Source organism: Ptiloglossa arizonensis, chromosome 1 (genome assembly GCF_051014685.1).
Source record: "Ptiloglossa arizonensis isolate GNS036 chromosome 1, iyPtiAriz1_principal, whole genome shotgun sequence".
Lineage (NCBI taxonomy): Eukaryota > Metazoa > Arthropoda > Insecta > Hymenoptera > Colletidae > Ptiloglossa > Ptiloglossa arizonensis.
The window spans coordinates 6,469,380-6,494,931 of record NC_135048.1 but is presented as its reverse complement, the minus strand read 5'-3'; the positions used below and the strand labels follow the sequence as shown (position 1 = coordinate 6,494,931).

General features: G+C 33.7%; 1 protein-coding gene across 2 annotated transcripts in view; it reads left to right on the top strand.

Annotated features, from left to right (window-relative positions):
- Positions 1-16,435: 16,435 nt before the first annotated feature.
- LOC143151653 (serine protease inhibitor 28Dc) overlaps positions 16,436-25,552 on the top strand; it is a 12,105-nt gene continuing 2,988 nt past the window's right edge. Inside the window, exons 1-3 of one of the 2 annotated variants that reach the window (XM_076321013.1) lie at positions 16,436-16,868; positions 24,015-24,265; positions 24,901-25,236. In XM_076321013.1, coding sequence (XP_076177128.1) covers positions 24,017-24,265; positions 24,901-25,236 — 585 coding nt within the window. In that variant the 5' untranslated portion in view covers positions 16,436-16,868; positions 24,015-24,016. Of the gene's footprint in view, positions 16,869-24,014; positions 24,314-24,900; positions 25,237-25,552 lie in introns of both variants that reach the window. The other variant, XM_076321005.1, reaches the window with a different exon arrangement.

The window sequence follows — 25,552 nt, the reverse complement described above, 5'->3', positions numbered from 1 at the left end:
AACAGAAACAGACTTATTTGGCAGACCATAAATTCTAAGATTGAATTTCCACGACAGATTCTTCGGTAGGTACTTACGACGATAAATTTTATACCTAGCAAAGTAATCAATTATACTTTAATTAAACAATTATTCAATTAATGTATGCAAAAAACAATGAAGTCCAACAAACAATTTATACTAATTCTTTAAGAAAACAAAACCTTCTAACATGAGGTGTACTTAAAATGTGTATTGGATGTAAATGTCAAAATGTAATTGTCCCTTAATAATGAGGAATAAATTTTGCTTTAATAGTTGAACATAGAAAGCTTATTACAATGTTAGTGTAAAAAATTATAAATTTCTCCTAAATAATGAGGAAAAATGATTGTTGTACGGGTATGAGTCAAGTGGAATAAACTAATTTTTGAACCATAACTCTGTGCAGAAGCACAAATCTTAGAAATAATTTAATTTGTTCAAAATTTAAATAATCCGAAAAGCACAGGTGGCACCATCTACGGCAAAACGCTCAAGTTTGTCGAGAAATAGTTCGTTTACGAGATGCTAGATGGCGGCATGGCTACTTTTAGACCGCGTATTCGAATGTAGGTATCAAAATACAGATTTTTCCTAAAAAAATACGCACAAGTATCGCGTTTAGAGTTATACACAGGATGCGTGTCATATATGGAATGGTCAAATAAAATTTGTAAATACAATCATATGTAAAACATTCTACGTATATAGTTATAATACGTATATAGTTGTAAGGCGTTTATAAAAGTTTTATTCGACCTTTACATTCTAATGTACGTTCTAAGTATTATTCCCAAACATAATGCTTCGAGTATAAATCATATTTTACATCTACATTCTAACAAACATCCAATGTACACCTACCAATGTATTATTCATCTGCATTCTTTATGAAATTTTATATTTTCATAGCTACATTCTAGTGCATTAAGAGTTACACTTAGAAAGCTTGTTACAATCAGAGAGACAAAAAATATAAATTTCTCCTAGATAATGAGGAAAATGATTGTTGTACGTTTATGAGTCAAATGGAATAAACTAATTTTTGAACCATAACTCTGTGCAGAAGCACAAATCTTAGAAATAATTTAAACTGTTCAAAATTTAAATAATCCGAAAAGCACAGGTGGCACCATCTACGGCAAAACGCTCAAGTTTGTCGAGAAATAGTTCGTTTACGAGATGCTAGATGGCGGCATGGCTACTTTTAGACCGCGTATTCGAATGTAGGTATCAAAATACAGATTTTTTCTAAAAAAATACGTAAAAATATCACGTTTAACGGTATACGTAGAATGTGTGACATATATGTGTGGTCAAATAAAATTTTCACATAAAATCTTATATAAAAAATTCTACGTAGAAGTTTTATTCGTTCCTTACTTTTCAATGCACGTTCTCTTCAACACGAATTTCTTCTTCACGTAAGACTTTATGTGAAAATTATTTTTTCCACATAAATTCTGACAAACATACTATCTACACTTCGAAATGCAATATTATTCTCTAGTTTTTATAAAAAATTTATATTTTGTCAAATAGATTCGAATACGCGGTCTAAAAGTAGCCATGCCGCCATCTAGCATTACGTAAACGAACTATTTCTCGACAAACTTGAGCGTTTTGCCGTAGATGGTGCCACCTGTGCTTTTCGGATTATTTAAATTTTGAACAAATTAAATTATTTCTAAGATTTGTGCTTCTGCACAGAGTTATGGTTCAAAAATTAGTTTATTCCATTTGACTCATAAACGTACAACAATCATTTTCCTCATTATCTAGGAGAAATTTATATTTTTTGTCTCTCTGATTGTAACAAGCTTTCTAAGTGTAACTCTTAATGCACTAGAATGTAGCTATGAAAATATAAAATTTCATAAAGAATGCAGATGAATAATACATTGGTATGTGTACATTAGATGTTTGTTAGAATGTAGATGTAAAATATGATTTATACTCGAAGCATTATGTTTGGGAATAATACTTAGAACGTGCATTAGAATGTAAAGGTCAAATAAAACTTTTATAAACGCCTTACAATTATATACGTATTATAACTACTTACGTAGAATGTTTTACATATGATTGTATTTACAAATTTTTTTTGACCATTCCATATATGACACGCATTCTGTGTATAACTCTAAACGCGATACTTGTGCGTATTTTTTTAGGAAAAATCTGTATTTTGATACCTACATTCGAATACGCGGTCTAAAAGTAGCCATGCCGCCATCTAGCATTACGTAAACGAACTATTTCTCGACAAACTTGAGCGTTTTGCCGTAGATGGTGCCACCTGTGCTTTTCGGATTATTTAAATTTTGAACAAATTAAATTATTTCTAAGATTTGTGCTTCTGCACAGAGTTATGGTTCAAAAATTAGTTTATTCCACTTGACTCATACACGTACAACGATCATTTTCCTCATTATGTAGGAGAAATTTATATTTTTTGTCTCTCTGATTGTAACAAGCTTTCTAAGTGTAACTCTTAATGCACTAGAATGTAGCTATGAAAATATAAAATTTCATAAAGAATGCAGATGAATAATACATTGGTATGTGTACATTAGATGTTTGTTAGAATGTAGATGTAAAATATGATTTATACTCGAAGCATTATGTTTGGGAATAATACTTAGAACGTGCATTAGAATGTAAAGGTCAAATAAAACTTTTATAAACGCCTTACAATTATATACGTATTATAACTACTTACGTAGAATGTTTTACATATGATTGTATTTACAAATTTTTTTTGACCATTCCATATATGACACGCATTCTGTGTATAACTCTAAACGCGATACTTGTGCGTATTTTTTTAGGAAAAATCTGTATTTTGATACCTACATTCGAATACGCGGTCTAAAAGTAACCATGCCGCCATCTAGCATTTCGTAAACGAACTATTTCTCGACAAACTTGAGCGTTTTGCCGTAGATGGTGCCACCTGTGCCTTTTGAATTATTTAAATTTTGAACAAATTAAATTATTTCTAAGATTTGTGCTTCTGCACAGAGTTATGGTTCAAAAATTAGTTTATTCCACTTGACTCATACACGTACAACAATCATTTTCCTCATTATCTAGGAGAAATTTATATTTTTTGTCTCTCTGATTGTAACAAGCTTTCTAAGTGTAACTCTTAATGCACTAGAATGTAGCTATGAAAATATAAAATTTCATAAAGAATGCAGATGAATAATACATTGGTAGGTGTACATTGGATGTTTGTTAGAATGTAGATGTAAAATATGATTTATACTCGAAGCATTATGTTTGGGAATAATACTTAGAACGTGCATTAGAATGTAAAGGTCAAATAAAACTTTTATAAACGCCTTACAATTATATACGTATTATAACTACTTACGTAGAATGTTTTACATATGATTGTATTTACAAATTTTTTTTGACCATTCCATATATGACACGCATCCTGTGTATAACTCTAAACGCGATACTTGTGCGCATTTTTTTAGGAAAAATCTGTATTTTGATACCTACATTCGAATACGCGGTCTAAAAGTAGCCATGCCGCCATCTAGCACTTCGTAAACGAACTATTTCTCGACAAACTTGAGCGTTTTGCCGCAGATGGTGCCACCTTTGCCTTTTGAATTATTTAAATTTTGAATAAATTAAATTATTTCTAAGATTTGTGCTTCTGCACAGAGTTATGGTTCAAAAATTAGTTTATTCCACTTGACTCATACCCGTACATCAATCATTTTTCCTCATTATTTTGGAGAAATTTATAATTTTTTACACTAACATTGTAATAAGCTTTCTATGTTCAACTATTAAAGCAAAATTTATTTCTCATTATTAAAGGAAAATTACATTTTGACATTTACATCCAATACACATTTTAAGTACACCTCATGTTAGAAGGTTTTGTTTTCTTAAAGAATTAGTATAAATTGTTTGTTGGACTTCATTGTTTTTTGCATACATTAATTGAATAATTGTTTAATTAAAGTATAATTGATTACTTTGCTAGGTATAAAATTTATCCTCGTAAGTACCTACCGAAGAATCTGTCGTGGAAATTCAATCTTAGAATTTATGGTCTTTCAAATAAGTCTGTTTCTGTACAAAGGAAACATTTTCTTTTACCAAAAAATGTAATGTTCAAATTGAAGCTCCTACAGCTATTGTGCCCTATTATTAGAATAAAATAACTGTTAAATTAATGTGTCTAGTAAACAATTACTGCTTTCCATATTTAAAAGTTTTGAATAACATGCCAAAAACTTGCTTTCACTTCGAACCATGATCAAAATTAATGTCTATAGGCAAATTACTCATTTCTAATGCATAAATAGGATGCATACTGTAACATTAATATTCGGTACGTGCAAAAATATCAATAACAATCGCTGAAATGGAGAAACATTCACTGAAACCGTTCGCTTCCGCATGCTTTTCAATATCTTGATGTTTATTTATCATACTTATTACCAACCCTCGTGGGACCACAGTTTAAACAATTATGAACAGTGTCCTAGTGTAAATAATAGCCTAAAATATCATTTCGTTTAAGTATTCTCTGTTCGCGATGGAATTTTCCATTCAGGTCCATCCACCATTGTCAATGCTTCGCATATCGATCATCGATTCACAAGTGTTCATCGCGGAGATTTTTCTATCTAGAAAAGCAATTAATTGAATTTCGCCGCTTTTAAATAAACAATACAATTTCTACTAGTATTGTGTAAATTATAAGAATTGAACAAATGTAAAATTAATGTATCTGACAAACAATTGTTACTATCCATGCTTTGAAAAATTAAGAAACATGTTTTTACTTCGAATCTCGATCAAAATTAATTGCTGCAAGCGAATCAATTATTTTTAATGCATAAATAAGATGCACATTGTTCGATTAATATTGGGAACGTGCATAAATGTTAGTAACAATTGTGGTAATGAGCAAACATTCACCGAAACCGTTCGCCTTTGCAGATTTCGTAATATCTTAATGTTTATTTATCATATTTATTAACAACCATCGTAGGATCGTAGTTTAAACAATTGTTAACAATGTGCTAGTATAAATAATGGCTTAAAAGCTATAAATTTCTTAAAATATTCGGTTAGATTGAGCAAAGACAATCGAAGTTATGGTGGGTATATAAAGATCCCCCCGGTTACTGAAAATTTCATTCCACAGGGAGACTCCGAGGTGGATGGATCACTTCATTTTAGGTACCTAGAAGCTCCACGGACAGCCATGGACGCCGGTTACCCTCTTGCTAGTGGGTACTGACCACTCTCTCAACCCTTCTTTTTTTCAGCTTTTTGTTTGTTTAATTTGTTCTCTGATTTTAATTTTTACTTGTTTTTCCAAGTTTATTCTTTTGTCACTACTTCGTTTATTTTCTATGTTACTGTATTTAATCACAAACCAATTTCATTTCTATTTTCTATCATGCCTTGACTTTAGGTTTCTCTTAGGTAGGCACATCGACGAAAGAAGAAAGAAGAGTACCATTTCATCGCAGTCGCCACGGGATCTTTAGTTTTAAGCTCAGACTAAGTTAGTTTTAAGGTCACCATGTACGAATATCTGTGCTCTGCCAAGCAATAATCCAATCTTTAGCTTCTTTTTGCTCGCTTTCTCGTCTCACAGTCCGGCCACCTCTGCTTGTTGCATAAGCAAGTGACCGGCCGTGTAGGTAGTCCGAACGGTCGATCGTCGTCTCTTTCGGTGCGTCCGCTTCTAGAAAGAACATGTTGTGAACACAGGGGCAGGTATCTTTACCGGTCCCTGCGGATGCCTCCAGGATAAGACCCTCTCTTCGTGATCCTTCGTGAGTCAGGTCCACGCTGAGCGTGTGCTCCTGACGCGGAGTTGGGAGAAACGGGGCATCCTTCGGGATAAGACCCTCTCTTGGTGATCCCTCGTGAGTCATGTCCACGCTGAGCGTGTGCTCCTGACGCGGAGTTGGGAGAAATGGGCCACTCCTTCATGAGAGGAGTGGAGGCGTCGCGCATTTCCTCTTTAATCGGGCTCACTGAGAGGAAACGGGATCGACCTTGTAGGATCAACTCCACGGTTCGCGTCACGTTCTTCACAATTTTGCATCGTTTTGCTCCACGATGTAATTCCTTGGCAGAACTAAACGAGGAGATCGAAGGAACTTTGATTCCTTCCATCTCCTCGGTTTAGTGATTTCGTTTGTACTGGGTATCGAGGGAGATCGATGGAACTTTGATTCCATCTATCTCTCTCCGGGTCTCCGCTCGCAGCAAACTCCACGTGGTGAGACCTGGTAATCGGTATTACTCGCAACGAACAATAATTATTCGTCATGAGTAGTACCGAGCTAATTGGCTGCGAATTTAGAATATTATATTGCGATATTGAAAGTTTTGACCTGTAAGAATCTATAAAATTTGTATAAAAGTATGAATTTGTAAAAAGCGATTTTTAAAAATTCTAGACAGGAATACTCCTTTCACGTGTTTATAATCAGCATATAAGGGTGCGGTATAAATAATTGGTTGGTAACAAGTAGATGTCCGGTAACAGGTCTATGCTTGCTAATTGACATTCCTGTAGTCCTTGTATACGAAAGAAAAAAAAAATTCTGGATCGAGTACTCTGATATTAGGTATTCTTTTTCGAGAAGAAAATGTATGCTTATAGACAATTCGGTGTGCTCTTGAAGAAAGTTATTACAATGATCAAGTTCCTATTAAGAAGCTATATTGTAAATGAAATAAAAAAAATTGTGCAGACGAGATATATGGAATAGAAGTTTTATCTGATGGTCATTTGTATCACATAATCTGCAAATACCAACCTCGTAAAGTATCCGTGGTTTTTCGTTTAAGAATGGTGATGAAGAGAACTGCAGGCTACATACCGTGTACAGTTAAACCACCAATGTTGGTAAAGATAGTAAGCGTAGAAAATTCATCGTTGCACATCGTTTCTGGTTTTACGTATCGTGCCTATCAGTCTTAAAAAGTATTATAATGAGTTACATTTAGTCTTACAGATTAACTTGAGGTATTTTAGGAACCTGAAACTAAAAATATTTTCAAAATTATACCTACCCTAATAGCTTACTATTTCCAAGTCCTATCTGTTCTCAGACACACTCGATTACCAGGTCTTATTACGAAAAAGTTGCTGTGAACGCAATTTGAAGCATGATAGATCGAAGTTCCATCAATCTCCTTGTTTAGATCTACTAAGTAATTAGCTAAACAAAATTAAGTAAAATTAGGAAAGACTCGAGGGATTGACCCTTGGGTTAATCTCGTTTTTATATTTTATATTTTTTTTTTATTCTTATAAATGTTTTCTTAATCATTACTTAGGTATTACAATAGAATAATTTCTCAAGTTTTTAGTTTTAATTCTCACAATTTATAATTCTATAATTTTATTTCATTCTTACTGATTTCATTGGTTACTGGGTTTATTCAACACTGACAAGATCCCATTTGTGTTATTATTAAATGGAAGAAAAATATTACATTTTAATTTATTGCAAATTTGAAACAATGTAAACTATTTTTGAAACTATACATATTTTAATTTATAACGTTTGTAGTTAATTAAAATAAATTGCAATTATTTAGTTGTCTTTGGGTTGTTTAAAAATTAAATCTATATAGAAATAATAAAACTTGATACATATCTATACAAACTACATGAAGTTACGCGTGAAACTTTTTGCAAATAAAATTTGGTTCGTTTTATCAATTTGATCAAACAATCTCGCCAGGAAAGTTGATATTCGTCGTTAAATGGAATTCAAATATTTGAAAAATATTGTAATATTGAACAAAAGTAGCTTTGAAATCGAAATTTGTCAATGACCTAAATATGTTTGAGTGTCCATGACTGAAATGCTGGTGCCCACATACAATGAATAAGTTACTGAAATTAGTCACTGAAATATGACGAAAATTACCATTTTAGATTATTCCATTACAATTAATTTGATTGTAAATAACATACAATGAAAACGCAATATCTATTTTCATCGAATACTATGGTAATCGGCCGTCACGTGTTAATTATGCAAGAATACAACTCGGTATTTCCAATCAATTGTTTGACTTAAGTCGAAATAATCGCGCGAGAGGTAACCGATCGAGTCATCCTTTGAATCATATTCGCATAAATCGAACGCCTTTTGTTGTAATCACGTAGCAATATAACGAGATTTTTCTTTTCTATTATCGATTATCTGTAAATCGTATCGTGTTGCTTCTACAAAAATAGATATTGCTACGTCTAATGTATTACCTTTTAAAATACCTAGTTGCACCAATGTCAAAATATTTTTCACTTCGTAAAACAGTCCGAGGTGAATGATAAACAAACAGACGAGATCTGTATTTTATATATTTCATTAAACAGTCTTCTAATTTTTTTCCGATAGATAGCATACAGAAAATGTAAAATACTTAATTACGTTCCATTTCTTGAAAAAAGTTGAGGATATCGTACGCGATGTTTGCAATCTAGTATTAGTTCGAACTTTTTAAATTAAAAAAACGAGGAATACTTTTGTCCAACCACCAATAAAAAAAAAAACATACTAGTTCAGAAATATCCAAAGATTGAACCTTTTTCTTACAACGAGAAATTTCAAACATACTTTTACAAAATACAATAATTAACGCTAATTGTTACAAGATAATTAGTATTATGTATTGCGTTCTACGAGGAAATTAATACTAAGCTAACGTAGAAAGTTTCGAAAAAGTTGTACAATACGAAATTTGTATATTCGTGAAAACAATAGCACGTAAATGGAATTTCCCTAGTACAATATCGTGAGATGTTAAAAGTTTAGAAGATTTAAGTAGCATTAGTTCATTTGCTTCATTGTGTACTGCGCAATTGATAATATTCCCAAATCAAGTGTCAATGAGGAAAGAAAAATTCAAAGGGGAAGATCATTCACAGAGTTAACCGAGGAAAACGATTCAATTACATATTATCAGGGAAAAACAAGAATGTTTAAAAATATCTATTTTCAATCAATTCTGCATTAAAATGTCAAAATCCAAGGCAATCGATGTCTAAGGAAATGTAACGAATGAAAAGTACACCAGAGGAAATGGTCTTCAGTATCGACCACTTTAATGTTTTTATTGTAATTTGAGCTAGAGTCGGTAAAATAACATTTTTTAAAAAGTAATTTGTAGTATAAATGATACTTAATGGGGGGAAAATTGAATAACGATTAACAATTCGCGAAAATGAAAGTGTTGTAATTCAAAATTGTCTCCCAGAATCGATTAGTTATTTTGTTAGTAGATCTTTACGTATTAAGTGGTTAATAATACTAGGAAATCTTAGTAAAAAACATTTATACGTTAATATAGAATAGTAGTATTTAAAATTTATTTTTACACATGCCACAAATAAAATAATTAATATTTTCCCAGTCTGTGCATTGCACGTGTGCAATCTTCGTTGAATGATTCCTTACACTAATACATTCGGTGATTTCTTCATTACTAAATAACTTTTGTACATTATCTACTAACCTCCTCTTCTTGTTTCTTTTTTACTTATCTTTAATTATCTAATAATGGATGTAAGAATTAGTTTTGGTTGGTACTGGGGGATATTCACGCATTCATTATTGAAATTATCTTAGAAGGAATTCGGAGCTATCCGAAGAAAAACAAAAAAGATGTTTCTATGACTAATACTAACTAATATTATCCTAAAACTTATGTGTCCTGTTGGGCAATACCCATTTTCCACAATTTTTATTTTTTACTTTAATAATACTTTTTATTTGGTCACACATGACCATTGTAACTCACGATCCCTGTATCTTTCTTTAAAAGTCTACGATTAACAAAAGTCCACGAAAAACGCACGTACCAACTAATATTATCCTAAACTTGATGTGTTCTGTTGGGTGACACCCATTTTCTGCAACTTTTATTTTTCACTTTGATAATACATTTTATTCAGCAACACATGACCATTGTAACTCGCATTCCTTGTATCTTCTTTTCACAATCTGCGATTAACAGAAGTCCATGAAAAACGCATGTATTAACTAATATTAGCCTAAAATTGATGTGTTCTATTGGACAGTACCCATTTTTTGCAATTTGTATTTTTCACTTTAATAATACTTTTTATTTAGTCACACATGACCATTGTAACTCACGTTCCCTGTATCTTTCTTTAAAAGTCTACGATTAACAAAAGTCCACAAAAAACGCACGTACCAACTAATATTATCCTAAACTTTATGTGTTCTGTTGGGTAACACCCATTTTCTGCGACTTTTATTTTTCACTTTGATAATACATTTTATTCAGCAACACATGACCATTGTAACTCGCATTCCTTGTATCTTCTTTTCACAATCTGCGATTAACAGAAGTCCATGAAAAACGCATGTATTAACTAATATTAGCCTAAAATTGATGTGTTCTATTGGACAGTACCCATTTTTTGCAATTTGTATTTTTCACTTTAATAATACTTTTTATTTACTCACACATGACCATTGTAACTCGCATTCCTTGTATCTCCTTTTCACAATCTGCGATTAACAGAAGTTCACGAAAAACACATGTACGAGCAATGTTCTATTTATATTCGTGCATAAATTATTGCCAGGATCTTTCGATCTTATCGTGCCTATTGTGTGCACCGTGAGTCGAGACAACGACGAACAAAACCCTATTACGTCGAGCGATAAAGTAGGCGCGTCCTATTAAATATTGGTGGTCCGCAATTCCGGCGATGATCAGCGCAATCAATCGTTTATTCGCAAAAATTCCCGTTTGCGTGCATAATTAGTCACGCGGTTGCGGGAATTTCATTGATAAACAATTCCCCACACGCACTGGAGATGTTTCATTTTGGCGGATGTGGGGCCTTCTGGCTGTCGGAAATGATCATCTACTTCGACTTCCTTGTGCTATTAACGGGTATCGCGTGAAAGTTCACACGGTGGATAATTTTAAGGAAAGAGTATTTTATGCATAATGAGACAAAGTATAATAGAATCTCCGCACTTGCATGTGAATCTGAATGATGGTTTTTAAATTATCATTCAATTCTTGAGCGATAAATCTTCCGCGTGCACGAAAATTTCACGCAAACTTCGATAATTGTGCGTGAAATTCATACGTGTAGAAATCACAGAATATGCAGAGTGATCCATTTAAATTGAACATCTGAGTTGTCCTCGTTGTTACGAAAGGTAGAGAACAATGACGAAGTGATATTTAAATGGTTTCGAAGCGTATATTTGACGGTGATATTTTTTGCATGTTAATATTTATTTTTTATAGCGTGATGTTGTTCGCATCAAAATGAATTCAGTCACATATAATATCGTGACTTCGAGATGACCTTGACAATTAAAAAATGAGTCGAAATTTAAAGAATACAGAAACGGTGTAACTTACTTTATTACTGTGTAACTTACTTTGGTACTTTACATAAGTACTGACTTATTTTATTGCGAGTGCCCAACGTGCCTACATCGATGCATTTTTGTACACGATAAGAGAATCCTTGAATTGTATTTTTTGTGGTATTTCGATAGTATGCGAACTATGTGTACCTGTCACAAGATCGACATCGGGAAAACAACGCTTCGTTTACTAAATTCTACCAAGAGTTCTGATTCAGTTCGTGTCAATCAGTGTAATATTGTAGTTCGTTTTGAACATTTTAACAGCGTTACTTTCGACAGATTGCTTAAAAATTTAGTAAAAACTGTCTCGATACAGCGAAAGGGAATAAATTAATATGATGCTGGCTTAAAGGTGAAGCTAAACAAAATGTGATCAGAGCGTATGATTTATATGCAGAGTGGTATCCATCAGAACATCCTTCGCGTGTTTAATTTAAACGAATTGTAAATTTATTTTTAAGAAGTGAAATACTTCTCCACGCGAAAGAAGTATTTAGGTGTAAAATTGTTACGATCGAAGAATGAAAGCTACGTAAACTCTGTCAAAAATAATCCATAAATTGACACTCGTGAAGTTGCGAGACAGTGTGAAATAAGATAATCTATTTGGCGGATATCATCTTTTGCTGATTATATTAAAAACTTCGAGCTGATGATTTTCAATACCGGGTTCGTTTCTATGAACCGATTACCGGAACACTATTAATCTCCACTGGCTTGAAATGTTAATGCGTGGTGTGGTGTTTTAAAAAATAATGTTATTGGTTCATTTCTCATTAATGGTATTTTCAATAGTCAAAGATAAAAAGAATTCCACATTAATAAATTATTAGAATCATCGGATGTATAAACCGGAACACTATTAATCCACACTGGCTTGGAATGTTAATGCGTGGTGTGGTGTTTTAAAAAATAATGTTATTGGTTCATTTTTCATTGACGGTATTTTCAATAGTCAAAGATAAAAAGAATTCCACATTAATAAATTATTAGAATCATCGGATGTTTAAACCGGAACACTATTAATCCACACTGGCTTGGAATGTTAATGCGTGGTGTGGTGTTTTAAAAAATAATGTTATTGGTTCATTTTTCATTGACGGTATTTTCAATAGTCAAAGATAAAAAGAATTCCACATTAATAAATTATTAGAATCATCGGATGTATAAACCGGAACACTATTAATCCACACTGGCTTGGAATGTTAATGCGTGGTGTGGTGTTTTAAAAAATAATGTTATTGGTTCATTTTTCATTGACGGTATTTTCAATAGTCAAAGATAAAAAGAATTCCACATTAATAAATTATTAGAATCATCGGATGTATAAACCGGAACACTATTAATCCACACTGGCTTGGAATGTTAATGCGTGGTGTGGTGTTTTAAAAAATAATGTTATTGGTTCATTTTTCATTGACGGTATTTTCAATAGTCAAAGATAAAAAGAATTCCACATTAATAAATTATTAGAATCATCGGATGTATAAACCGGAACACTATTAATCCACACTGGCTTGGAATGTTAATGCGTGGTGTGGTGTTTTAAAAAATAATGTTATTGGTTCATTTTTCATTGACGGTATTTTCAATAGTCAAAGATAAAAAGAATTCCACATTAATAAATTATTAGAATCATCGGATGTATAAACCGGAACACTATTAATCCACACTGGCTTGGAATGTTAATGCCTGGTGTGGTGTTTTAAAAAATAATGTTATTGGTTCATTTTTCATTGACGGTATTTTCAATAGTCAAAGATAAAAAGAATTCCACATTAATAAATTATTAGAATCATCGGATGTATAAACCGGAACACTATTAATCCACACTGGCTTGGAATGTTAATGCGTGGTGTGGTGTTTTAAAAAATAATGTTACTGGTTCATTTTTCATTGACGGTATTTTCAATAGTCAAAGATAAAAAGAATTCCACATTAATAAATTATTAGAATCATCGGATGTATAAACCGGAACACTATTAATCCACACTGGCTTGGAATGTTAATGCGTGGTGTGGTGTTTTAAAAAATAATGTTACCGGTTCATTTTTCATTGACGGTATTTTCAATAGTCAAAGATAAAAAGAATTCCACATTAATAAATTATTAGAATCATCGGATGTATAAACCGGAACACTATTAATCCACACTGGCTTGGAATGTTAATGCGTGGTGTGGTGTTTTAAAAAATAATGTTACTGGTTCATTTTTCATTGATGGTATTTTCAATAGTCAAAGATAAAAAGAATTTCAAATTGATAAATCATTAGAATCATCGGATGTAGTACTAAGTAACATGTTTCCAAATAAATCATAGAATTTAGTGTAAATGTTATCTGACTAGTTCGTTACCATTAGATTATTTCTTATGGGGGGCTTTAAAATCCACTGTTTATAACGAAATCTCTATAACGATAGATGATGCGAAAGAAAGAATCCGAAATGCATGTCATTCTCTGAATCGTGGAAATGTCATAGAAAATGCATTCTCATATCGTGTACAAAAATGCATCGATGTAGACAGGTGGCATTCTGAGCATTTGCAATAAAATAAGGTAAGTTACACCGTTTCTGTATTTTTTAAATTCCAACTCATTTTTTAATTGTCAAAGTCATCTCGAGATCACGATATTATAGGTGATTGAACTTGTCTCGATGCCAACAACAACATCGCGCTATAAAAAATAATCGTTAATGTGCAGCAAAACGTCGACGATCCTGATGTAATCATTAAAATGACCTTGACAGAATAATTTTTTCATACCATCAGATGCATGCTTCGAAACCATTTATATAACACTTCGATACTTTTCTCTACCTTTGTAATGCGGAAATAACATAAATGATAAATGTATGTGAATCTTTCTGTAAATGTGTGCATATAAAAATTGAACTATTGTCGAGGAGAACCAACAGCGATTGAAATATTCGACATTAAAATATTTGACATTACCGACTATAGTTTTAATAATATAGAGATTTACTTTATGGGAAAACTACTCGTGAATGTAAACGTAAACGTATCTAGGTGTGTCATTTTTTAAATAAATGATATCTGGTTCACTGACGCAGATGATATCTCGGAAATTCTTAGCAACGTTTGCAGCCAGCATTAGAAAAATGTACTCTCCAAGAAAATGATTCCTCAATGTTAGCTTTGATTTCTTTTTAGATGCGTCACTGTTTGAACAAATGGCATCTGGATCATCGAAGCGGTCGATGCTTGGTAAATTTATGTCCAGAGGTAGCTTACATTTTCAAAAATTCACTATCCTGAAAAATATTTTCTGTTCATTTATGATGACCGACAAATTTTATTCATTACCAAAGAACGCAATGTCTGAACTAAAATTCCAAAGTATGCGATATTATCGACTAATAATTGTCGGTACTCCATTAATTTTAATATCAGCGGAATGCGCAAAAGTAACGGGAATTACTACAAAAATTAATTCGTCCAGTGGACGATATTTATTTAATGCAAACATAATTTTAACATATGTTCCAAAAGTTTAGATTCAGGGAAATCCATGCAGCTGTGCTAACTCGAGTTTCCTTCAAGGTGTGTCATCGTACAAAATCGATAGTAATCATTCTTTAGAATCAGTCGATGTCTAATCAAACCAAACATCGGACAACGATTCCAAAGATCTAATGTCTTGGAAATTTACCCTAAATTAAAATGTATTGGAATCGAATAAAATATTCTGGAATGAATTTTAACGAAGAGGACTTTTATATCACGTGGTGCCGAGTAAATAAACTAGACGTTTCAGTTATACTCTCTAAATTTCGATAAATAGATATAATGGAAAATTATACGAAGATATTGTCTTTGCATATAACGAGAATTAGGTCTGGATCAGAAAAAAATAACGATACATAACATATAATTATTTTCCATATCTACATTGCTCAGGTTTTTTGTAAATGAAATTGATACATTTGTTTTCTTACTATTATCTCGAATATTAATGAAGCAAGAATCAATATTACAATGATACGATTCTACATATTATATCGATACAAATAATATCGATGTGTTTAAACATTTCTATATCGTTCGTCACGAAATATCAAATTTTAAACATTCGTTGAAAATAATTTAAAATAAGGTTCCTTCCGAATATATACAATTATTTTTATTTTTCACGGGTCGAATTACTTATTTGCACAACTCTATAATGATTGCTCCCGAGCGATGCTTACAATGCGATGAAAGGAATCCATTTTTTCTCAGAATTTTTTTCAATAGTGAAACAATCTTTTCAAAAATTCTGATCATTATACCTGAATTCCATCCAGGGGCAATCTTCTCAGCTCTTCGATACCTATACAACATTATTATTAAATGTAATTATTGCTCTCGGAACGAGCAACAATTATTGCCCGTTCACACAATACGTAACTTTTTTATAGAATTACATAGGTTATTTTTTAAAATCGATACAATGTTCGGTCTAAAATTTTACATCATCGATAAAAGTGTTCGTACGTGAAATAAAATAACAATTGTTTCACTTTTAAGTACACGTCTTCCTTTAACGTTTCCATCCTTAATTTTGGATCATCCTCGGGATTGATCTAAGAGGAAAGAATTACAAAAACAAATCGGTTTAAATATTCTTGAAAACTAACCAAACAGGATTCTGCGAATGATGCAAAATTGAAGATGGAAACGTTAAAGAAAGATGCTTGTTTAAATCTGCGTTACTCGTGTACGTTTCAAATCGTTGCAAAACTTTCGAAATCAACGCGTATATTTAATCTACATGAAAGAAATTCGGGGAAATCCGTGTACCGGAGTCCCTGAGTTTGCAAACTCTTCAAGACGCGTCAACTATCAAAACAGACGAGTGTTCTCCGAACCGGTTGATTATTTATCGAAGTGAAAGACCTAATCTCTTGGAAAACCCACAGTTGCTGAACGTTATAATCTCTCCCCGGGCGCGACTATTGTGTAGTCGAGATCTGGATCACGTCGACGACCCTTGAAACGACCTGTACAGGTTTGCGTTCGCGCTCACGACCCGGATGACCGTCGTACGGAGAAGCGGCAGAGAGAAATGTGGTAAATACGAGTAGAGCATAAACGGAGGCTCAGTGTGAGTCAGTCGTGTCGTGGCTGTTGATCGATCAGTACGTCAAAGCCGCGGTTCCTCGGCTGGTATACACGCAATCTTCCAACGGACTCGATAGTTCCGTTCGAATTATTTCGAGATCGAGAAAATTACAAATAACGTTCCAACAAGACTGAAATCGATCGGTGAACCGTGATATTCGAGTGCAATTAGGAGAACTCTCGTCGTGGAAGACGTTCCATCGGGAAAAAGGTAGCGTTAGAGGATTCATCGAAGACTCCAAATCGTTACGTGTTCAGATACCCGACCGGAGAAGCTGGAATAGGTAAGCAGAACGCTCGAACATTAAAATTAAAGGTCCGAGAAGTTTGAGATAGGTCGAGAGCTTTGCAACGGGACCGATGCACCTCGTCTTGAGAACAGCGATGGCCGAAATTTTCGCGATTGTTCAAGGACCATTCGTTCAACGTGAAATATGATTTCTTCTTTTCAGTTTTGTAATTCAGATTATAATTCTCATCGAACGAATCAGAAGTTGTTTATACTTCGTTAGAAAGTGTTCTTCGGATAAGAGTACTACCCATCTCTGGTCGAGTGTTCGTTAAAACAGAATGGAGATTTTGGAAAGTCGTTGTACAGAGTTGGAAATTTGAAAGACGTTGAAAAATTCAATGTACCATTGGATTCGCTTTGTGCGTCCTTGTCCTTGATGAATTATGGAAACACGGGATCCTTTTGCGTGCTCGGTTTCATAATCTCAGTTTTTCAAGGAATTTCGTGGATACGTTGCTCGAAGCAGGTTCGGAGAGTCGTCACTTCGAAATGCGACCGACTGGATTATTCTCTCCGTCGTGCTCGTTTTGTTTTCCGATCGGCGATATACATTCTGACACGTGGATGTAAATTCGCGTGGCTACGCGACGCTATGCGTCCGCGGAACCAGTTTGATGAGGACGCGCGACGACTTTATCCGCGATTATCGCGACGGATAAAGTAATTTTCTCTGGCGAAACGCGTAACTACGTTCGACTCGCGGCGATTTTTACCGATTCAAGGTCGTTGCTCGTAATGACGATATAATTCGGAGCAATCTGACTGCTAATTGTTCTCTCCGTGTACGATTATCCGACGACGTTCGACAATCGAACGAACCGAGTTGATTCGTTCTCGGCAATCCTAATTCGTTTAATAACGCGTGAAATCACTGCTTGCAAAAATAATTTTCGTAATAACACTCGCCGATAAATGGCCGTGAAATGATTAAGCGCTGAAATTTCAGCCTTTACAGGGTGTCCCGCGTTGAGCGATACAATCGATACGATGATGCATTCTACGTGTAAAATTGAATCGTTTACGCGGAATAGAAATTCCTTTCCATAGAGACAGAACGTTCGACAGTCTTTTTCGTTTGCAAGAAAATCGATTTTGAATGTTCACGAGCTTGTCGCGCGTTTTATTGATAAATGCACGAGCCTCTGGACACGTCCTTATCGTATGTATCGGCACGGCAAACAAAGTTAACAATAGAAGAATAGTATTTCTGATTGTAAATTTACAAATGCTTGAGAGAATGCTTATTATTATTTTTGCGTTATCGGTGTATTATGTAGTGTTGTTATTGAAAATTTATATCTTGCGTCTTTCTTTTAATCGGAGAACGACCCGATTATTGATAGAAAACGTTAATATTGTTACAAACACGTTCATTAATTTCGATTACCGATAAATATTTAAAGACCAAGAATATTATTCTACTATGTACAAATGTAGAAGGTATGTACAATCTTGTTCGTGCTCCAAACAGTTTCAAGGTCAATTTCTTTGAAAACGAACCACGATGCCTAATAAAATTTAGAATCCTTGTTAATTATACCACTTATTTCAGAACACCTTCCGTAGAGTGTGTCACGGTCAATTTGGTAACGTTCTGCTTTTGTGGATTCGAGAAATCTGGAAAAATGTTGTCATCGATCAGATTTTAGATGCAACGATATATTTGTTATCGTATAGTATTGCAATTGATAATAAGACGAATTCCACCAGGAGATAGAAATGGTGAAAATAAACAAAATACCCTCTATTCGTCTGTAGGTAATTAAAAATACAAGTTGAATCGAGTAACATCGTTTTCCTGATAGCTGATTTGTGATAAGGTCATTATACATGCTCAGCAAATTACAACGTGATTAATCACGTATGATTATTTTTCACGAGCGTCACTCTCCGATCTTCGTTCAAGGAGAACATCGATTCCTGTTTGTTAACAATCCTATCCAACGAGGACCCACATTAATGCACAGGACGATGACTAATCGTAGGGTCATCGAGCTTGTAATCTTCGGGGAATTTCTATGGCCATGTTCGCTCGATGAAGCCAGGAATTTATTGGAAAGCAATTTTTTACAAGATGTTTATTAGCTGAGATACGATAAGCAAATAGAGATAGCTCCGGGTACGTTATAGTCCTTGGGGAATTGAGGTACGCGGATCATCGATTATGCGTTCACTTACTGATCGCATGCCTAGATTTTGATTTAGGTTGAATTCAAGTGCTCCACTATTACAGGAGGCTCAAAAAATGTAATATATAGGAAAATTTAGCAGATAATATATATTTATATGTAAAATATATATTATTTTGTTTTATGTACCTCTTTTGACAAAAGCGTACGTTATATACCTCTTTTGACAAAAGTGTATGTAGGTACATAGACTTTTCGAGCGTACTATATAATTTATTATATTTTAACGATTTTTTCGACCAAAATTAAGGCATTTAATGCCCAGAAAGTACTTTATGTTCAATTTTCTACATTCTGTATCAGTCGCTCTCAAACTCAACCCTCGCGTTTATAAACTAATCGAGTGCACTTCAATCTATAGAAACATTTCGACTTCTAGAAAAGAAAATGTTATAAATATATTCTTGTGTATATAGAATGATTTTTCGTTAAAAAGAGAATATTAAAAGATTCTCCCAGTGCCAATTTGGGAATCGCTATTCTATAGTGTCACGTATAAAATTATTTATTCAAAATGAGTGATAAGAGGAGTGAACGTCATTATAGATTTTCGAGATATAGTTAATTATGGCAATTAATTCAGATAAAGTAATGATAGACAGAACGTATGACAATTTTTGCAACACTACATCTATGCAACAGATCGCAAATGTGAATTTAAGAGGTTTTACCTTTACGAATGATCCTAACCTAACACATTAAATACCATGTGGGTTTGTAGGAATAGATTGCATACTTTATTACAACCGAATGTTGCAATGTTACTTTCCGATTTCCTTTTAAGTTCTACCTACATACGCTACGATCTTGACACTTACGGGGAACCTTGAACTCTCGTGTACTTATGTATACTATATATATATCTACATACGTATGTACACAAAGTGCACCGTATAATTGAGACTGGTCATACCTCCTATTTCGTTGAACGATGGATAAACATGATCGAGGAAAAGATTAAATGGTGTAACAAGCTCTACTTTCTCATAACCTCAATTTTTTTACAAATGCAATGACGCACTTAAATCTGCAATTGAACTCCCCTTTTGAATGGAACTAAATGTGTATATTCTTATATATTATATAATTATGTACAGACTGCTTTTCTCGTCATACTGCGTATAAAAGCATTAAGTAGTCGTGTTTCTTAATTAAATGCATACTTTATTTAAGGGGATGTCTAAACATTCTTGAGCATACTAAAATATCTGGTAAAGCATTAATTTTTTGAACACACCTCCCTGGCTTTCCTCCTACTATTTTTACACACAAAATGGCGAATACAATCGGTAGTTAAAGAAAAACAGAACCGTTTAAAAGGAAATGTAATTGCTCCTCCATTATTTGTTCTACTTTCTACGAAATAATTAGTACGATCTGCTCCAACTGAGTATACTCTGTACATGCCCTATCCACTCTCTAAACGAGTGGTTCCTAAACATTTTCAAAGAAGTTTCCCTATTAAGAGGAAAAATTCTACGCCTGAAATTTGTAGACACAAAACTCGTGTTATGTTTATTTTAATTGATACAAAATCAGATTGTTGTTACTAATTTTGTTTGACTGAATTTCTTATTCATTGAATATAAAAGATCATTTTAAAAAAACCCTTTGGTTAAATCAAATGTCTGGTATCCACTATACTATAGGTGTCTATGCATATTCCAAATAATGCAGCGCAAAACAAAAATTCGCAAAAATCCAAGTAACATATCGGTAGAATTTTCGTGAATGTAAATTTAGGAACGGGGGTATTTATTAAATGGAGGTACGTGATATATTTAAAATATTTTGCTAGGAAAATATACTTTTACAATTGCTCCCAAGGAAATATTTACATTGTCCATACTCTTCTATGTCAAAAATTGCATTTCGCAACCCCCTTAAGGATCACACGCCTCCTACTTTTAAAAACACAAGTTCGTAGAGTGCACGAACTTAAATTAGTAACGAAGAGTAATGAATATCGTCTGAAAATCTCAGAACAACTCAGTTAGCTTCATAAGCGTCCCTCGGACTGTCAATGCAATTTTACTACGCATCAGTGGCACGTTTATTGCACTTTAAGCAGCCGCGGGACATGTGCCTTTCTGGGACGCATTCTCGTTTATATTATAACCAAATTAATCCCGTATAGAGTCATCTTCTGATGACATTCAATGTGGGTTTTCCCGCTGGATGATCGCACACTTCTATAGGAGTGTCGCCTACATGAGCCAGTGATGTGTTTAAAGCATCTCACATTTCCATGAAATCACCGGACACGAGCCGATACTTATTGTTCGTTTAACTGGACACGGGAAACATTACATCCTCATTGTTCCTGTTGGTGGACAAAAAATAAGCATTTTTATGGAACAAAACTCACAATGTCACGTTTTGGTCATTACTTGATGGGATTTAATGCTGTTGCTATAGCTAACAATTGTTAACGATTGTAGCGGTCATTAGTATCGTCGTGTCATTGATTTTACCCCTCATACGTCCTAAAATATTTTTAGAACTGCTATACGGTATAGCCTTGACATTATTACATAAATATTGGTATAATGTCAAGGCTAAATTCAACGCACAGAAATGATAAAAAAATTTCATACAAATAGCATTTGTCCTATCTGATCTTGTTTCTATTTTTCAACCAATTTTACTTTGTGCCAGTTTACTATCTTCACTGAGAAGGCTGAAACTGTTGTTTCGTGAATAATGTTCACATTTTTTTTTTTTATTTTCAATTTTGAGAGTATTGTTTTACACAGTTACCGAAATTGGCATAAAATAGAAATTCATGAAAATATTACTTTAAGGAAATTTAAACAATCGATAATTTTTTATGGACCTAATTTCCGATAATACGATCACTAAATTAAATACATAATATTTGAGATGAAGAGATTTTCATCTGTTGATCGAATGCGAGGAAATTGCGAAAATACTAATGACTTTGATTTTCTATGGTCTATTAATACGATTGTTAACAAAATCGACTGAATTTTTGATCGGGTAAATCAATGCTCTTTTGTTATTGAAAACGATCAAGATAAGAGATCAATGAGAAGCGAAAATTTGTATTCTTACACTGATTATTTTGAAATTGGAAAAGACAAACCAATTTTAGGAAAATAACTCACTAATAATATATTTTGTATTCTAAAGTAGGCAAGACTGATCTGCACTCGAGTTAAAATAATAGAATTAACATAATATTAATTTGAAGTTTCCAATGAAATAAATCTGCGAGAAAAATAGAATATTGACCATTAGTAAAAAACTGCAGTTTTTCATATTCTATATTTCTTTCTTCGTTAGTTTATAAGGTGTCTAACTAAACATGTTTCACCTACAACTTCGAGGATGGTTTTTATCTCATGAATGCGAATATCAGGCGATAAAAAAAATTCGTGTCTAATATTTTTGAATGCTCTTTCCGCGTGCCAAGTTTCGTCAAAATTGAAGACCATCGGTTAGGTAATGTTGATAGAAACAAGCAGATCCAAACTAATTTAATCCTAGTTTAGGAAAACATATTAATACGGTTAAGAATACTAGAAGTTCGAGATCCATTTTACGTGCCAAATGCAAAACTCAAATCAATTATTTTTAATATCGTGACTTGACCCCGGTTCAGTTTTCGTACTGATTACCGCTGGGAAATTTGCAGAGATAATTGACCGCGTAGAAAACTGCGATAATGCGCGTAAATAGGAAATTTGTCGAGCCACATGTTTGTGCAGAAGGACGATAATGAAACGTAGAAGCCAGACGGGCATATCTTCATAGGAAGGCGTTTGATTAAAAACAATACTAAAACTTGTGTAGTTTCCTTTTATCATCCGATGTCCCCTGCTCACCGACACATCCGTTTGTCGGTTAAGATTTCTCGTCTCTCTTTTCTCGACCAACATGTAAAGAGTGCAAACTGAAGAAACGAATCGGAGTTTAAGAAATATTAACACGATAGTTTAACGTAAGATATGCAACCCCTCTTGCTCCGTGAAATATATTTTACTCTTGAAGCAAGAAATTTAAGCATTTTGGAAGGAAAGATTTGTTCTTGTTTATTTCTGTAAAATATAACGTACACTTTTAGAGTAAGCGTGTTTGTTGTAAATCCATATCGCATAATTAATTCTTGAAATTGATAAAAGAAAAGAATTTGAAAGAAGAATACCCGAACAACGTTCATATTATTTATCGAATCATTCAAAGTTATTTAATTAAATTTTCATTGATTTTCAATTGATATATTTTATTTATGTTAAAAACTAGAGACACGTAAATGCATTAATCACAATAACGAAGAATCTCTTAGATAATAGCTCTTCTTATGTAGAATATTTTTCCTGTACACTAATTACCGATCGTCAAATTATCTGCCCATTTTATATGTGTACGGTGATTGGTCAACGTTGAAAACTTGGAAATGTGCGGAGAATAACGATAAATGTTCTGCATCCGACACCAACGTGATAAACAAATTGATAGACATTCAAACAGACTATAATGAATTGTTAAAACCGGTTTATCGAAGTTTCAGGTTTCTTTGTCAGTTCAAAGATCAGTTTAGGGATGTTTAATCTCGAATATATCTTAAAATTTCAAGGCGAGAACTTGTTAAGGTATTTCATTGTGGAAGACAAACCCAAATGAAAGAAAAAAAATGACAAAAATTTAAATATTTATCGTCAATACGCAGTACCCTTCACTGTTCACTTTTATTTCAAAGATGCTACATTCTCGTTTTGACAATCCTTTTGTACACGTTCCGTGAAAAATGGCGATTGAAAGGTTTGTAGAACTATCTATGTGTGCAAGTAGTTGACAAAGATTCGATAGTCGAAAGGTATGGTGAGAATGAGCGATTCGATCACCTTGAACGACCAAAAGGGATGCGTGACTACATAATATGAAGATCTACGTTAACATTTTTAACATCTGCTCTATTCTTACAGAAATGGCAAGTGCACTGATGTTCCTCGGTCTGTTGGCCTGCAGTTCTGCCCAACTGATCTACCCAGACCAGTACGAAATGATGAAGACTTCGACGATCCCACCGTATTTTTACACGACACCCGGTCGTCTAACGAAACCTTCTGGAACCAGATTAGTGACACATGCGAAGTCGAACTCGCCACCAGTCGAACAACAAGTTGTCCATGCTTTTTTGGAGTCTGAAATCAGCACAACGCAACATCCATCGCAGGTAGATTCAAAATCCACCGAGAACCCACTAGAGGACTGGGGCAATCACGTAAGCACACTTCATAATGTTTAGTGAAAGGTATTGACAGGATCTTTGAGAAACAGTAACTGAATATATCAACGAATCAGTATGAAAAAAAAGTTGAACTAAGAGGAATGCTATTTTATCGTATATGTTGCAATATCGAATAAAAAGCTCCAAGTCCTCGAAACTGGAGGCTCGATTTCAAGAAGCCATTCGACCTTCCTGACGTTGCATAATGTGAATCGAGGAAGTTTACTCGGAAGTAGATACACAATTATCGACTTCTTTTTTGTTCTTCGGTGATGACACATCACGGAAGTATGTTCGCCCGCGTTTGTTGCGAATATTTCAAATCATTGTGCAGGTTTGCATCGTTTAACTTTCGAACAATGAAGTATCCTAACGAATTATAGTTCATCGTGGTCTCTAAGTCTATACCTGTACCGAGATCTGAAAAGTTGAGTGATCAGTTACACCCAACAGGGTTTATTAAATATCTGGCAAAGATCTGTAATTTGCAATACTATTCATTCAAAAGTCATTTGCATTCATTTTTGATCCTCTGGAGGTACTCGAAAGGTAATTAAAAACAATTCTTCAAACAATTGTAGGTGAACGATATCATCGTTAAAGGGATAATGAAGTTTGCTTTGGACGTGGAGAGAGAGATCTACAGAACTCAGAGCACTTCGATGATCGATCAACCAGACAATATTGTTTTTTCGCCGATCAGTCTCTCGGTGACGCTGGCCATTGTCCTCGCAGGTTCTGCTGGCAGAACCTTCGACGAAGTGTCCAGGGTTCTTGGTCTGGAGGCTGGGGTCGACATCTCACGGAACTCCGAAGTCGTCCATCAAATGTTCGGCATGTTACTAAACCAGCTTCACAATGAGATAACAGGATCACCTGGACCACGCATAAACTTCGCCACTGCAGCATTTGTGCAGGTAAAGTTAAGCGTAAAATGGAGGAACATAGGAAGATATTCTTGTAAGGTGCTTTGAAAACATCCGAAAATCTGGAAATTTTCCAAATGTCCCCAAAACGTGATCTACGTTATGAATTGAAATCATAATCACGATTGTGATAATTATAATGATACGAGATACAAAGAGTGACATCCGAAAGTATACTTGTAAATCACTTTGAGAAACATACGTAAATTTTTGAAAAGTTAAAATTTGATAATGTTAATAATAACGTAAAATATGAAGAATAACTTAGGGAGATCAATACATAATGGGAAATAAATATAATTATCAA